Raw genomic sequence first — 17,382 nt, forward strand, 5'->3', positions numbered from 1 at the left:
CCTATCAAATCAATCAAAATATCTTTGAAATAAAATGCAAAACAAATACTTACTTTCAATATTAAATTAATTCAAAACATTGAACTAATTTAAAACAAACTTTATCAATCCTCCAAAACATGATTTCAAATATTTCACAAATAAACAAAATATCAATTTCAAACCTTTAAATCAATCTAAACAAAACTTTATTAAATCATATAAGAATACTTCAAATACTTTACAAATAAACATAATATCAATTGCCAAATTAGTTTTCAAATCCATAATAAAACTTCAATTTCATATGCAAAATGTCAATTTCAAATCTTCATATCAACTCCAAAATAAATTTTAGTTTTACTTACAATACTTTTCGAAGGGATATGGTAAATCACTTACAATACTTTTCGAAAGGATATGACAAATTACTTACAACACTTTTCGAAAGGATATGAAAAATTACTTACAACACTTTTCGAAAGGATATGGTAAATCGCTTACCTTTTTCACAAATCCTACGAATCTAATTAACTTCTTCCTTGGTAGTTGTCAACTTAGAGGCCTAAAAACAACCAATATCCAAAATCAATCCTTAAATCCTATATAAGGATTTAAAATACAACTAATTACTAAGCAAATCTTATCTACCCAATTTTCTCATTCAAAACACTTTTTTTATGCAAAACAATTAGTAAAATATGAATTTAGGGCTACAAAACCAGATCTGAAAACTGGGTTAAAAAGCCTTTAAAATCAACAATAGCAAACTTTAAAATTACAAGAATCAGCATAAATTAATATGGACTAAATTTACAAAAAGTTTCTCAACAAAACAAGTAATTTGGGGATTTTAAATTTGAAAAATTTTATGTTTTATAAAATAAAACTTCCAAGAATAATCTCTAATCAAGGAGTCTCGCTTACCTCTGGGGAAGACATAGAGAAAGAAATCCTTAATTATTTTGAGGCGTTATACACTACTACAACAGCTAGATGCTATATGATTGAGAATCTGGATTGGTCCCCTTTACATGAAGATCATAGACAGCAGCTCGAGGCTCCTTTTACAGTAGCGGAAATCAAAAAGGCTGTGACAGATTTGGGAACACTCAAGTCTCCGGGGCCAGACGGGATGAGTAATGAGTTCATGAAAAAAGCTTGGAACACTTTCAAGACAGATTTGGAGAGAGTGTTCCAGGATTTTTTTTGAGAAGGGGATAGTCAACAGAAGAACAAATGAAACTTATATTTGTCTTATCCCAAAAAAGAATCATCCTACTTCAGTCAAAGATTTTCGTCCCATAAGCTTGGTCACATCTCTTTACAAAATCATAGCAAAAGTTCTAGCTAGTAGGTTAAAAAATGTGCTCCCTCACATAATCCACGACGCCCAGGCAGCTTTTGTTGAAGGGCGTCATATTCTCGATGCTATTCTAGTGGCACTGAAGCTACAAGCTACTGGAGGAAGGAAAAAAAGAAAGGTCTCCTTTTAAAACTGGACTTTGAGAAGGCCTACGATAAAGTGGACTGGACCTTCTTAGATGCCGCCCTACATGCTAAAGGTTTCGACATGAGATGGAGACAATGGATACATGGGTGCCTTTATTCTACAAACTTTTCAGTTATCATAAACGGATGTCCAAAAAGGAAGACTTTGGCCAAAGAGGGCTTCGACAAGGAGATCCCCTCTCCCCCTCCCTCTTCACCATTGTGGGTGACGCCCTAAGCCGCCTGATTCACTTTTGTAATGAGAGACAGATTCTAAGAGGTTTTTCTATAGGCTCGAATGCCATAGAAGTAACCCATCTCCAGTATGCTGACGATGTCTTAATCTTCAGCCCCTTATCACAGAAGAATATGGAAAAATGGTGGGGTGTCATCCAAATTTTCCTTCACATGTCGGGCCTTTCGTTAAATATAGCAAAATCGGCAGTGATTGGGGTGAATTGCAGCAAATCAGAAGTTAACCATTGGGCAAACACCCTTGGTTGCAAAACAGAATCGTTTCCCTTTACTTATTTGGGTTTTCCTCTTGGAGGTAATCATAGGCATTACAGCTTCTGGGAATCAGTGATGGAAAAAATGCACAAAAGATTGGAAAAATGGAACTCTATGATCTTGTCAAAAGGGGGACGCCTTACTCTTACACAAGCAGTCCTGAATAGTATCCCCACATATTTTTTTTCGATTTTGAGAGCACCAAAATCTGTGATTGAAGCTATGGAAAAACTTATGCGGGACTTTATTTGGAATGGAGGTCATTATAGACCGATTGAGATTCTTGTAAAATGGTCTTGGACAGCGTTACCTTCACAAAGAGGAGGTTTGGGAGTCGGTTCTTTAGCTCACAAGAACAAAGCCCTTTTAATGAAATGGTTATGGCAGTTTGCAAACGAAAAAAATAGTTTTTGGAGAAAGGTTATCGCTGCTATTTACGAGGAAGAACCTCTTGGATGGTGGTCCAAGTCTTCAAATAACTCTTCAATAGGCCGTCCTTGGATTGATGTACAAAAGGTTTCCCCAGATTTTGGCAGATTCATCTCTTTCAAAGTGAATTCGGGGGCGGCGGTAAAATTTTGGGAAGACACTTGGATTGACTCTTGTCCATTGTCTGTCTCTTTCCCCGACTTATATGCTATTTCAAATGAGAAAGAGTTCACTATAGCAAGCTGCTGGAATACAAAATCCTTGACTTGGGATTTAGGGTTGAGAAGGAATCTGTTTGAAAGAGAGCTTGACAGTTGAGCGGTTTTCATCGGAAAACTTGAAGGCATGGAGGTAGGCCATGGAAATGATTCTTTATACTGGACTGCAGACAGAAAAGGGGATTTCACAGTGAAGTCGGCTTTTGAGGCCCTTACCACCCCCTCCCCGAAACTAAAGGCAGCCACAGCTTCTTTTATCTGGAATTTCAAGATCCCTAAAAAAGTGAAGGTGTTCCTTTTGACTCTTTATTACAGAGGAACGAACACAGTAGAAAAAGTCCAAAGGAAACTTCCTCATTGGAATCTCTCACCTTCCGTTTGCATCATGTGCTTTAGAAGTGTAGAAACAGTGGACCATCTTTTTATACACTGTACTTTTGCAACATCGGCTTGGAATTTTTTGGCTTCTCACCTACATTTGGCTCTCTGCTTCCCTTAGAAGATAGATGACTTCATTGAGGAAGGTTTTGGTGGTTTGTTGCTCAAAGGAAAATCTTACATTCTATGGAATTGTGGTGCTAGAGCTCTCCTTTGGCTTCTTTGGAAGGAACATAACTACAGACTGTTTGAAGAGAAAGAGGTTTCTCTAGAGGTTTTTTGTGAGAATATTAAACACACTGCTTCTTGGTGGGCTTCGATCCACAAGAAGGTTTTTTGTAACTACGGTTTTCTTTCGACTCTACAGAGTTGGAATACTTTGTTTGTATAGGTTCTTTGGAGGGGGTCTCCTCGACCCTCTGCCTCTAGGTTGTTTGCCTTTTTTTTGGGCTCCACGGCTTGATGAATGAACTCTCTTTGTTTATTATAAAAAAAAAAAAAAGAATTTTCCATAAAACAATTAACAATTTACTGATTTTATAGAAAAATCATATCTGAAAACTTTATAGAAAACCTTGAAAACTTAGTAAAAACATATAATTTTTTATGTAAAAATCATAACAACCAACTATAATTTATAGGATACAAATAGGTAAACTTTTTATGTAAAAACAGTCTCATAAACAAAAAGATTCAAACCAAAAATTCTGGAAAATTTTGAGGGTAAAAAGTCCTTAAAATCTTTTATTATAAAAACAAAGATCTCAAAACTTTTCTCAATAAATTGAATTAAAGAACTACAGATCAAGAAGAATAAAACTAAAACAATGAGAAAGAAAAAAGCTCACCGATCTTTGAGAGAAAATACCAAAATTATTCTTCTTTCTTTTTCTTTTTCTCTTGGGGAGAAAACTAGGTCTAACAGTTTAAGAAAATAAAACCTAGGGTTTAAGAGCTTTTATAACAAACCCTAACGAATCCTAATTTAAAAAGGATAACATAAAAAGATAAAGATTTAATAAAACTCTTTCTTTTTATTTTTTTAAATTCTAAGAACAAATTATCTTTTAAAAATACTTTTTAAAACAAAAAGGTATATCTTTGAGAAAATAAAGAAAACAACTAAAAAATAATAATTTAAATATATATATATATATATATTTTTTTTTTTTTTCGGTTGTTACATCCATGGTCTACCAAGTAAGACATGACAGGCATCCATTTCCAAAACGTCACAGATAATTTGATCCTTATATTGGTTTCATATAGATAGGGGGATGGTACATACAGAAAGAAACAGTGGCTTCGCTACCTTTTCGTATCCAAGACACTTTGTAAGGGTGAGGGTGGGGGTCAACTTTCAATTATAAGGCAGTCACTAGTTTTTGGGAGACCATATTTTCACTACTACCACTATCAATTATTACACTACTTACCTTGCCATTGATTGTGCACCGGGTACGAAAAAGGGAGTTTCTTTGGGGCTGCACTTCCACTTTTGGTGTGAGGAGAATTTTTTGGACGACACAACTCAGAAGTTCTCCATCGTCGGGCTCGACATAGGTGGGATCATCTTCGACTGGAAGATCAATATTGTTCTCCAGAGTATCTTCATCATCGACCAAAGCCAAGGCACGTCGCTAGAGGCATTCGTTGGACAAATGGCCGACCTATCCACACCTAAAACATTTGCCCAATGCAGGGCGAACATAAGGATTAGTGCCACGTTTAGATGAGGATTCAGGAGTTTTAAAAGGAAACGACTTAGCTGGGTCATCTAGTCTTCCACTCGAGATTAACCGCTGGTATTGTTGATACAAAAGCTGCTCGAAGTTGGGAGGCAAGAAATGCTCACGCATGAGGCGCAGTATTCTTGGCCAACTACGAATAGGCCGCTTGCCAAGGCGTCGGCGGTTAATCTCGAGCTGATCCCACCAAGCAGAGGCGCCAGATTGAAGTTTTGAACGCCATGAACTTGACCTTCTTGTCCTCCGGAGTGTTTGTGTAATCAAAAAAAATTTCAACATTTTTTACCCAGTCCAGAAAGGCCTCTACATCCATTTTCCCATTGAATGTAGGAAGGTCGATCTTCATTTTGAAGTCAGTACGGACGCCTCCTCTTTCAACATTGAGTTCATCCCTAGCAAACCGAGAGTGCTGCTGGAAAAAACCTTCATCATCATCAGAATCTTGAATTCTTACTTGAAGTTCTTGATTCCTTCGGTTGCGTCCGTCACAATTTCTTGGAGGCTCGGGTGGTCGAGGTTGGTTTCTTGGTCGATTGCTTCCCCTGTATGCTGCAGGTCCGTTCGAAGCCGTTCTTGTTTGTCTGAAATGAGTTCGAGTTGTCTGCCAAGATTTTCTAACAAGGCATGGATATCCTGGACATTTGATCGAACTTCGCCTAGGGAATCTTCCATCAACAACAATCGGTTGGTGGTTGATTTCGGAGACAGAATTTGAGGGGTAGAAGAATCCGCAGCGGGTCCTTTGCTGGGGTTAACTGCATGTTTCCAGCCATCAGACCCTAAGCTATATTTAGGGCTCTGATACCAAATTTGTTGTAATACCAATGATGAGAGGAATCTTATTTCATTCTGCCCTCTTCCCTGGAAGAGGGCTATTTAAAGAGAGAGAAGCTAACGGCTAGTTTGCCTTTAAATAGAAAATAACTAAAACTTAAAAACTAACAGCTAACTTCTAACCGAAACTACAAACAGAATAAATGCTCTACTCATTACATCAGAAATACACAACCATGGCATATTGGGTCAAGAAGATCCTTGAAAGACGTCGAGTTAATTGAATATGCCGATCTCCTGGCCATCTTAAGTATGGTTTCGGTTAGTGATGAGGCTGACCAAAGAATTTGGTCTTTGGAATTTTCTGGTTTGTTTTCTGTTGCATCCTTAAGCAGATTGCAAAATATTGCTCTAATGCCTAAAGATCTTTTTGTTGCTTTATGGAAATCGAAGAGTCCAAGAAAGATTAATGTGTTTTCCTGGATTCTCCTTCATGGGAAGCTTAATACAGTGGATGTTATTCAGAAAAAGCTACCTTCTTCTGCTTTACTTCCGTCTATTTGCGTTCTTTGTAAGGAAAATGGGGAAGACTTGAACCATCTTTTTTTCCATTGTTCCTATGCTGCTACTGGGTGTTCTTCTCTATTTTCTCAATTTTGTGTTGATTGGATTTTGGATTACAAGGCAGAAGCTAATTTGGTCTAATTGCTATGCGGATTTCTTCATCCTTCTTCCATGGTGCGGGTTTTGTGGATTAATGCTGTGAAAAGTTTTCTTCAGAGTTATGGTACTAGAGAAACTTGAGGGTCTTCGAAGGAAAGCATAGATCCACGCTAGGATATCTCAATTCTGCTAAGTCCAAGGCTTCTTATGTGTTCTCTAGTGGATTCATTTTCAAATTATTCCTTTGTTCTTATTTTTAACAATTGGGGTGCTTTTATTAATCCTTTGTGTTAATCGATAAGAAAAGAAAATAATTCTTCCTTGATTACCACAAATGATTGATACAAGCCTATATAAATAGCAGTCACAAAGAAGAAACTAAAAAGTTCTGTTAGGATAAGGAAATACTTACCTATTAGAACAATAAAACCCTAACCTAAATAAAATAGGAAAACTATAATTTAACACTTTGTAGTTCCATGTTTTTTACTTTATTCTCTTGTTTTTCTGCTTTTCTTTTCACTATTTCGAGAGTTTGTATCTTTGAACATTTTGTTCCTTTTCATATCTTCAACGAAAAGTTAGTATCTTGTTAGAAAAAAAAAATGGTATTCTTTTTCTTCTTAGTTGTGTCGAGGAATTGACGGATGGTAAGTAAATGCAGGAAGCATGGAAGCCTATTAAGTTTACATTAATACAGAAAGTTAGTTGTCTTGTTTTCTGTTGTACTGTTTACGACACTTTCAGCAAGGCTGCTTACTAGTATTTTACTAATAGCCTCTGGACTTGCTGCCATTAATGTAACATAATAAACAGAGTGATTATCCATAGCCATGACAAAACCTTGGGTTCGAGTGTTCCTGACCTACTAGCCGCTGATTGATCAGCTATTTCAACTAACTGTTCCAATCAGAATCCTTTCTGATATATTTCCCATAGCCATGAGACAACCTCTGAACTGATATCCCTTGTTTATGCAGGTAGAGTTGTAGAGCTCTTAGAAGCTTTAGAAGCTATGGCTAGAGATAACCAACAGATTCCTCAAAGAGCCATGATTTTGAGCAGAAAGTATCGATCACTGGTGAGCTCATGGATTGAACCTTTACAGGAAGAAGCTGAACATGGATACGAGATAGACTACATTGCAAGGTGGTACTTGGTAGATTATTTGTAGAGTAATCTGCTGCAACTCTATGTCTCTACCTCTCTCTTTAGCTTTTTTCTTATGTACTCCTTCAGTACCACCTTGATAAATTTGTTTGAATATGATGAGTTTCTTTATTTTCTTCATTTCGGGAAAGGGTAAATGTTCATGGGTAATAGTCCTTGTTCTTTTTGTCTTTTTTTTAAGAAACTAACTTTTCATTATGAAATTGAAAAGTTACAAAATATCATCCAAACATGTATACAATATATCAGCTAAAACCTTCTGAACCCTTTTCTTTTTCCTTTTTTCTTTGGTTTTTTTTTTCTGTAAAAAAGTTTCACTGATGAGAATAAAAAAGGAAAATAGATGCACCCAAACCAAAGGAAGTTACGAAAAACTTTTCCAATAGGTCATAAGTGAAGATAAATCATAGTTACAAAAAAGGGAAGACAATTTACACCGTGATTATATTACAAACAGTTCATTGATAAAAATGAAATTTACACAAAGTGAACTCTTTTCAGAAAACCAAAATATAACTCACGCCCTTTAACCAAAAACAAGGCAAGAATATACATTACCTGGGCCAAATTTCACACAAGAAAACCTACAAAAACAAACAATGGAAACTGCTACTGACCTTTTACAATAAACAACAGCCACACACTATATCAATTAGAACCGCTCATTCCTCTAACTTAAATCTGGCTACAAAGAAATGAACTCCAAGCAGCAAGGATTTCACAAAAGAGTTGCTCTGAAAATATTTGGATGAGCCACACCATAACTGCTGGCAGCTTAATAAACTCACGTCTTTCTTCCCACGATAAATATCTGTCTCCAAAACCTTAATTGAATTTACCCACATAACCTCCGAATGCCTCCTAACACCCCTCCAATCTAGAAGAGAAAGCACATTGCTGCCTGCTCCAGAATCAAATACCTAAACAGTGCTAAGCTCTTGAAGTAGACGGCCCCACATGTTTCTGCTACATGCACTCTGAAAGAATAAATGATTAATTTCTTCTTTGGCTTTCAAACATATAAAACACTCATTAGGTTGCAAATGCCAAATGGGGCCATGGCCACTTCCTTTTTACCCTATCAGCCGTGTTTAAACTGTTTAGAATGGTCATTGTTCTAAAATGTATATCTAAAACGACAGGCACAAACCTGTTTTGGACAATTGTTTCTGTTAGAGTATATAGATTAGTATATTTTATATACTTGTACTAATATTAATTTGTCATTTACCTTCTCCTTATAGGATTAGGTCAACCTTGTATATTTGTCTATATATATAGACTTTAATAATGAGAATACATCATATTGGATTCTCTCCAACCTTAGTCTCTACATGGTATTAGAGCTCTAGGTTTTGTGCCCATTAGGGTTTTGATGCCCATTAAGATTTTGTGCCCATTAGGGTTTTGATGCCCATTAGGGTTTTGTGCCCATTAGGGTTTTGATGCCCATTAGGATTTTGTGCCCATTAGGGTTTTGATGCCCGTTAGGGTTTTGTGCCCATTAGGGTTTTGATGCCCATTAGGGTTTTGTGCCCATTAGGGTTTTGTCCCTTAGGGTTTTTGTTCATTGCTATTCAACACTCACCACCGCCGCCGCCGCCGCCCACCGCGCCGATCACCGCCACCGATAACCGCCGCCGTTTGCTGATTTGCCAGTTATTTTTCCAATTGCTATTCGTGGGTTTCGTCTCGCCGTCCTTCGCACCTTCGTCGCGATGCGCTCCCGTGACCACCAATCGCCTTCGCCCCTCTGGTTGTCGTGGGGGAGCACTTCGGGTTTGTGGTTTTAGAAAACACCTAATCCGGTTTGGTTCCAACCGTTTGATTCATCTGTTTTGTTCGGTTCGAGTGGTTTGGTCTGGTTCTGTCGTTTTGTTCAAATAAGTTCGCTTGTTTGTTATGGCTGAGAAGAAATCAATCGTAACTTCTGAGGTGATCCTAATGATATCAAAAATCACAGAACACAAGTTGAATGAAGCACGAATAGATTATTTGTCTAACAAGTTGGGCATGATTAACATATATGCACCAACTTGAGGGGGAGTGTTAGAGTATATAGATTAGTATATTTTATATACTTGTACTAATATTAATTTGTCATTTACCTTCTCCTTATAGGATTAGGTCAACCTTGTATATTTGTCTATATATATATAGACTTTAATAATGAGAATACATCATATTGGATTCTCTCCAACCTTAGTCTCTACAATTTCCTTTGGTGGTGGATGAAGAAATTGGACTTGAGCATGCACCTTGGTGTTCTGGAGGATGCTCCACTATTATTTATTTATTTGAACACTTTTTTCTTCAATGTATTTCATGTGTTTTCTTTCTGTTTAACTCTTTTCTTTTCCTTGTTTTGTCATCCAGTAACATATCTTGTTTCCTTTTTCTCTTTTGTGTCTCACCCTTCAAAAGCTTGGGATTTGGGTGTTGCTTTGCAAAACTCGTCCTACTCCAATCTGTACCTTAGAATTAGGTTCTTTTGTGGTTTCCCCTGAAGATTGTGGTAAACTAGTTTTATTTATTCCAGGAGAGTGGTACATGAGCAAGAGAGGAATGGGGAACTCCCTTCCTCTTCTGAACTCCTAGTTATCTCACACAAAAGAGTGCCCACTCAATAAATAGAACTCCTTAAATACTTGCTGACTTCAATCCCCTTTCCTGCCTTATCATTTCTACTACTAGTTATTATGGGGTCCACTCTTTACAGTCACGCAAACAACTCAATAGACTCACTCCCCATCTTCTTCTTACTGTACACTTGTAATAGGGTTCTATCACTACCGATACCGAAAGAACCACCTTGTTCTCAAGACAAAAACCTAGAAATTTGCAATTCTCACGTTGCACCAATAGCTACTTGATCCTCCTATAGTATCAGAACTTCCATAATATTAGGATCAGACTGAGAAGTCTATGAACCAAAGACATTATCTAATTGTACACATACAGCCATATCTGAACTAAGCTATGGTAGAATGGGAAATATGATAATAGTATGGGTTTATGAGGGAGTTGAGAGTTGGCATGACCAGAAGTTACTTTGTGATGTAAATGAGTGTGTGTGACTTGATATAAGACTTCATGGTTATCAGGTACGGTCCTTAGGTAAATAGTACAAGGTAGGGTGTGCTTGGTTTGTAATGAGTGTGTGTGACTTGATATAAGACTTCATGGTTATCAGGTACGGTCCTTAGGTAAATAGTACAAGGTAGGGTGTGCTTGGTTTGTAATCTGGTTAAGAAGTTAGCTATAAGTAAAACGTGAAGAAAGAGAGAGGGTTGACATTGGTGTCTTTATCAAGTGATTATGATCAAATCCGTTGGAATTTGGAGGTCTCCTGTTCATTTTCAGTCAAATCATTATCCTTGATCAATGAGGACAGCTTCTTTTATCAAGGGATTCAATTTCAGCAACCTGGGATTCTTTTTGTCCTGAGAAGATCAATGTTTTTGTTTGGATTTTATTGCAAGGAACTTGAATACTTCATATATTCTTCAAAGGAGGCTTCGTAACTCCGCGCTTCAGCCTTCTTTTTGCATTATATGTTCATCTCAATGCGAATTTCAAGCTCATTTGTCTAGGAGCTAATTTGTTTAGTACTCAATTGATTGCTTCTATAGATAAAGTGGAGCGTCCTTATGCATTGAATTATTGGTGGTTGACATTCTCTTTCTTTTGGGTTCTTTGGGTTTTTTAAGACCACAAAAGCAATTTGCTGCAACTATTACATGGCCCTCTTCTTTCCTTGAAAGGCTCGCTTGATCTAGATTAACGTAGTCAAAGGTATTTTGTCATAAATTTGATTTGAGGAATTAAAGAATCTACCATGATAAGAGCAAGATATGGGTGTGTTAAGGATGAATAAACTACCGCTCAACCCAAAAGCTTAAGCAGATAGGTTGGGTAAATTTAATTCATATATGGATATCTCAACACTCCCCCTCACTTGTGGACTTGGATAATTGCACGAGACTCGAACAAGTGGAAATCATTATAAATGGGGAGGAAACAACAATGCAGGGGTTCGAATATAGGACCTCCCGCTCTGATACCATGTTAAGGATGAATAGACCACTACTCAACCCAAAAGTGTAAGCTGATGGGTTGGGTACATTTAATTTATATATGGATATCTCAACAGGGTAGAATGTTTTGAACCGGAAAAATTCAAAATCTCTCGGTGATATTCTCTTTCTTCTCCATTTAAGGATTACCCCTCTGGTTCCATTTGTGACTCTTGAAGTGCGTTAATTTTTTCTTCCTAGTTCAATGCCCTTTTCTCTATATTTCCTTTTCGTTATTTTGTTTTCTTGTTTATTTGATTCGCTCCTACGGGAGTTTGAATCTTTGAATTTGTTTTTGATTATTTTCATTCATCAATTAAACTTTCGTTTCTTGTTTTAAAAAAACGACATTGGTTAGTGAGTTTTAACGAGCGATCCTGACAACTTTAAAGAATTTTGGCTATTCTCTCTTTTAGAATTTAATCAAATTCCCTCGAGAAAGAGTTATATCTCAATATTAGATCAATTTGGTAGGACTTGTTTTATTTATTCACAGCAGAGTGATACCAAACCGGTAATACCTTTTTTTTCTTTAACAAGAAACAAACTGTCATTGCCAGATGAAAAGGGAAAAAAAATGTCGAATGGTACAAACTCCCAAATAGATTGAAAAACAAGCAACCATGATAAAGTCAAAAGATCCTGAAAATTACAATAGTCAAAACAAAACATTGATAAACAAACTTTCTTGACAATGAAAGTTTAGTTTCTTATCAAAAAAAAGAAAAAAAGCAAAGCGCCTAAGGGAGAAATATACAACTAAAATTATCCCAGCAGCAAAAACCGCAGAAATAATAGCTACTGACACTAAGACCGAACCATGGAAATACATGACCACTAAGCTGCTACTCACTGTGCCTTCTTCTGTGAATTTTACATAGCCTGTCCTTTTTTTATCAGCTAAAAAGAAAATTGTTCTGGGATTTAATATTTGACTTGTGTAATCATGTTGAGTTATAATTATTGACTTAGGATGAGATAACTCAAGTTCACGTGGAATTATAATGAATTTTTAACATGCTTTCTTTTTGTGGATGATTTTCTTGGGCTACAAGCTTGAAATTACCAATCCAAATGACAAAAATGTATGGGCATGGAAAGTATGAAAGTTTCATGTTGCAGTTTGTTTGGATCCTTTCTATTTAAAGTGGTATGAACCAGCTTTCCATGTGAATCAGATACATTGAAGAGGGTGGACTCACTGGAGAACGCAAGAGGTGGGTCCCCCGAAGAGGAAAAACTCCTCTAGATCCTGATGCAGATGGATTCATTTATTCAAATCCAATGGAAACATCCTTTAAGCAACGATGTCTAGAAGATTGGAAGATGTACCACCGAAAGATTTTGAAAACCTTGCAGAATGAAGGACTTGTAGCTCTTGGGGATGCATCTGAAGCTGATTATCATAGAGTTGAGGAGAGATTGAAGAAAATTATAAAGGGTCCCGACCAAAATGTTTTAAAGCCAAAGGCTGCAAGTAAGATGATTGTATCAGAATTGAAAGAAGAATTAGAAGCACAAGGTTTACCAATTGATGGAACTAGAAATGTTCTTTATCAGCGTGTTCAAAAAGCAAGGAGAATAAATAGGTCTCGTGGTCGGCCCCTTTGGGTTCCTCCCGTTGAGGAGGAGGAAGAAGAGGTTTAACAAGTCATTTGATGTTCATTTTTAAATAAACATTAAGAGCCATTGAAGATTTTTTGTTAACAAGTATTTAATATCTTCAGGTTGATGAAGAGCTGGATGAACTAATTTCACGAATAAAGCTACATGAAGGAAATACAGAGTACTGGAAACGCCGCTTTCTTGGAGAAGGCTTGGACAATAATAGTGTTAAACCATCTGAAGACGATAAATCAGAACCTCTTGATTCTCTGGATGATGTTGACATTGTAGAAGATGGTGCAAAGGAGATTGAAGAAGAAGAAGTGGAAGAGGAGGAGGTAGAACAAACTGAGAATCAAGATGGTGAAAGAGTTATTAAGAAGGAAGTTGAAGCTAAGAAGCCTCTTCAAATGATTGGTGTCCAATTGTTAAAAGACGTCGACCAAACCACAACAACATCCAAAAAGTCAAGGAGGAGGAGTTCTCGAGCATCACTCGAGGTATAAGATCTCACAACTTCTAGTTCAACTCTCATTCTTGCTGTTTTTATTTCTACTTCATTTGGCAATTGGTTATCTGTGGAGCAATATGATCTATGAAAACTTTATAAATATGTTGGGAAGAAGGCATACAAGAAGAATTTCCAACATAAAGTGTTCATAAACTAAAAGAAGGAACGCAAGACTTTTTTGTGGGGAAGAAAAAAAAGAGCTGTTACATTGCGTAACAGTAACTACTAATTTTGGGATCTGTATCTTACATATTTTCCTACTTTAATGTGTGGATGCAGGATGATCGTGATGAAGACTGGTTTCCTGAAGATATATTTGAGGCATTTAAAGAGTTGCGAAAGAGAAGAGTCTTTGATGTATCGGACATGTACACAATAGCTGATGTTTGGGGTTGGACTTGGGAGAGAGAACTTAAGAACAGACCTCCCAGGAGGTGGTCACAGGAATGGGAAGTGGAGTTGGCTACTAAAATTATGCACAAGGCAATTTCTCTCTACCCTTTTTGTTTGGCTTCCTTACTTTCTATTGGGATTGTCCTTTTATTATCTTTATTCCCTCTGTTTTTTCTTTGTTTTCATAAAGAGAAAACTTTCCATCGGCATTTGAGTAATTTATGAATGAACCTTTATTAGCTCTACTTGGGCGTAGTTTTGATAGGCGTATTTGCTGTATCTGAATTTTCCTTGGTAAATCATGTCCATTAAAATTGTTTGTCTTGACCTCTGACTTAGTAGCATTAAGAATATTGCACACTCTTCTTTACATAGCTATTGGCTATTCTTTCTTCAACTTTCCACTTACTATTGAGAAAGAATTGACTTTTATTACAGGTGATTGAATTGGGTGGAACACCAACAATTGGCGACTGTGCGATGATCTTGCGAGCTGCCATAAGGTCTCCTCTACCCTCTGCTTTTTTGAAGATCTTGCAGACAACACACAGTCTTGGCTATGTTTTTGGCAGGTCTGATTATTTTTCTTCATTTATCAAGGTCTTAAACCCCTCAAAAGAATGAAGAAGTAAAACAATCTGATTGAAATATGAATTTTGTTATTGTGTAGAAGCTAGACATATGATTGATTTTATCTTTATATGCCATTCCTTTTTATTCTGTGTCTACTTTTTAAAATATGAATCTTATCTTCAATGTATTGGATTTTTTAAATCAAAGTCTGCACACATGACATGAAAATTTAAAAAGGTAACCAGTTATTAGTATAGTTATGTTTTTTTAATGAGTCGATTTTCTTTGACAAGCCTGTTTCTGCATGTGAGGTGGTTCATGTTTTTTATTTCATGGATTTGCAAGTTCAATTCATTAAATCATTAAATTAAAATACGGTGTTCGATCAATAAGTTATATTTGATTGTTATATCATTATTTCACCCTTTTTATAAAGGAAATGAGCCCTTTCCATTAAGAATTTGAAAAGTACTAGAGGACAAAGGAGTTAAAATTCATTAATGAAGTAACATTACTTCATTGTAATGTATAGTGATAGTAAGGACTTAATTGAAAAAATATAACCCATAAAGGATAAAATTGAAACTTTCAACTATTGTAATATTTTTGCATTGTGAATGCCAATGTTTAGCCAGAAAAAAAGTATATATGTCTAAATGTGTATCTCTGTATTACAGCCCTCTATATGATGAGGTTATCACCCTGTGTCTTGATCTTGGGGAGCTAGATGCAGCCATAGCAATTGTAGCAGACCTGGAAACCACGGGAATTCCAGTTCCCGATGAAACGCTCGATCGGGTAATCTCTGCTCGGCAGACGAACGATGCTATGCCCAAGCCTGATACAGCCATTGATACCACACTCAATGATCATAGTTTAGCCAATGATGAAGCATCATAGTCAATCATTGTGTTCTTATTTTCCACTTTTGTACAGTCCAATTCTGGGGTTGCCAGCAAATTGTTCTTGTAAAATTGATTAGTAGTTCTTGTAAACTAGATTTTGAAATTTTGTTTATCAAGTTGTAATCATCACTTGTTTTAATTTAATCTCTTTTCCAATTTAATGATTCATATGATTTATTGTCTAAAGCAATCAATTTTGCTAATTGCTTTTCGAAGCTTCTCTTTAGTTTTTTATTTTGATGTTGCCTCTCACCCTATTGGTTTAAATCTCATTTTGGTTTCTAAACTTTAAAATTTATATTTTATTTTGTCTCTAAACTTTCAAATTATCTATTTTGACCTCTAAACTTTAAAGAAGAAATTGTCAAGAGTTCTTTTTGTTATTTTTTTTTTAATTATTTAATAAATAGATGACATAGCTTTAGATATGTATATGATTAGACGAGGCAAGTAATGGATTGGATGTTAGGTAAGGTAGGAAAATAATAGTAATGACCAAATTATTATTTTTTAAAGCTGATGGACTGTATTTTAAGAGCTCAATAATCAAAATGATTATTTGTTTAAAGTTTAAGTAGTACATTTGGTATAAATTACTTTTTATGTACTGTGAACATTATGAAAATGTTGAATAAATGTATTGTCCTTTTCAAACTTTATGCAACAAAACTTAGGAGTAAAAAATACACAAAGTAGACATATAAGATAGTTGGATGTAAACGCAGAAAATGAACAGCATAATTAGCGGAGTAAAGCTGCAATAAAAACCAACAAACAAAGTTGATTGCGGCAAATTCACTCCAAGTCAGTCCTAATTTTGTTGCATATCATGATGATGGGAATGGGAATCAAGGAATGGTAATCAAGCTTTAAAATAAAATAATAATAATAAATAATGGTAATCAATTTTTTCATTCATTTAGATGATACATTTCTAAATGGTGGACCCACTGTAAACATTGTAATCTCATTCTCAAAACACTGTAAACATTGTTTGGATTTAGTTTAAATTTCGTTCTTATAAAATAGTTTCAATTTGATCTTTATGGTCTCGTCAAATCTCACAAATTGTCCTTGTGGTTATAAGACATTACCATATTGTACATTATCATGTTCTCAATTTATAGACAATGAACTAATGTGTTAGTTTATTGTATTAGGGCTTACATTCAAGGTTTTAAATGTCGATGTCGATGAAAATGTCGAGGTTTCAATTTCATAGAAATGTTTATGCAAATATCAACAAAATGTCGATGGGATAGATATTTCTGGAAAAGTTATAAAATTAAAAAAATACGTAAAAAATATTTAAATTAACAAATAAGAATTTCATCCTTTCTAAATAACTTTAAAATAATTAATTTTATTATTATATCTATATTAGTGAGATTTTGTTGATATTTTTCATATTTTGTCGATTTTTTTGTAAAATTATAGAAATGTCGATTTACCCCTCATGTCGATGTCGAAACATGGATACATAGAAATATCGAGATATCGACGGAGATTTAATATCATACTTACATTGAGTAAAAGATAAAGAAAACTAACGAGTTTTCAGGTGGGTAAAAAATGGTTTATAACCAAACCATTGTTGGGTAAATATACATTGTATATGTAAACTGAATAACACAGAGAAATAGAATATAACGTAACTAGCTACAAAGAATTATAGAATTGGATAGCTCAATGAACACCAAAAATTGATTAATACTGTTGGGACACGCTTCAATAGGTGATATTGATTCAGAGTATTCTGTCATTACCCTCTTGTAATTAAGATATAAATATGACCTTAACGTCAAAAGATCACACACTTAATCATGTAACATCATAAAAATGGGAAGAATCTATAAGTTTATTAGTGTGTCAATTATGAATTATCCAGCTAGTTTGCCCATTAAACCTAAATCTTGTGACCTCCAATCAACTAGGTTAGGTTACCACCAAATACTTCAT

At 35.5% G+C, this 17,382-nt stretch overlaps 1 protein-coding gene across 1 annotated transcript in view; it reads left to right on the forward strand.

The window, feature by feature from the left end:
- Positions 1–15,609, forward strand: part of PTAC3 (plastid transcriptionally active 3) — a 38,240-nt gene extending 22,631 nt beyond the window's left edge. The window contains exons 8-13 of the mRNA XM_022295988.2: positions 7,171–7,339; positions 12,615–13,077; positions 13,164–13,541; positions 13,832–14,035; positions 14,384–14,517; positions 15,196–15,609. Coding sequence (XP_022151680.1) covers positions 7,171–7,339; positions 12,615–13,077; positions 13,164–13,541; positions 13,832–14,035; positions 14,384–14,517; positions 15,196–15,418 — 1,571 coding nt within the window. The 3' untranslated portion in view covers positions 15,419–15,609. The remainder of the gene's footprint in view (positions 1–7,170; positions 7,340–12,614; positions 13,078–13,163; positions 13,542–13,831; positions 14,036–14,383; positions 14,518–15,195) is intronic.
- The last annotated feature ends 1,773 nt before the right edge of the window (positions 15,610–17,382 follow it).

Source organism: Momordica charantia (genome assembly GCF_013281855.1).
Source record: "Momordica charantia cultivar OHB3-1 chromosome 6 unlocalized genomic scaffold, Mcharantia_2.0 BLBB01000006.1, whole genome shotgun sequence".
Classification (NCBI taxonomy): domain Eukaryota; kingdom Viridiplantae; phylum Streptophyta; class Magnoliopsida; order Cucurbitales; family Cucurbitaceae; genus Momordica; species Momordica charantia.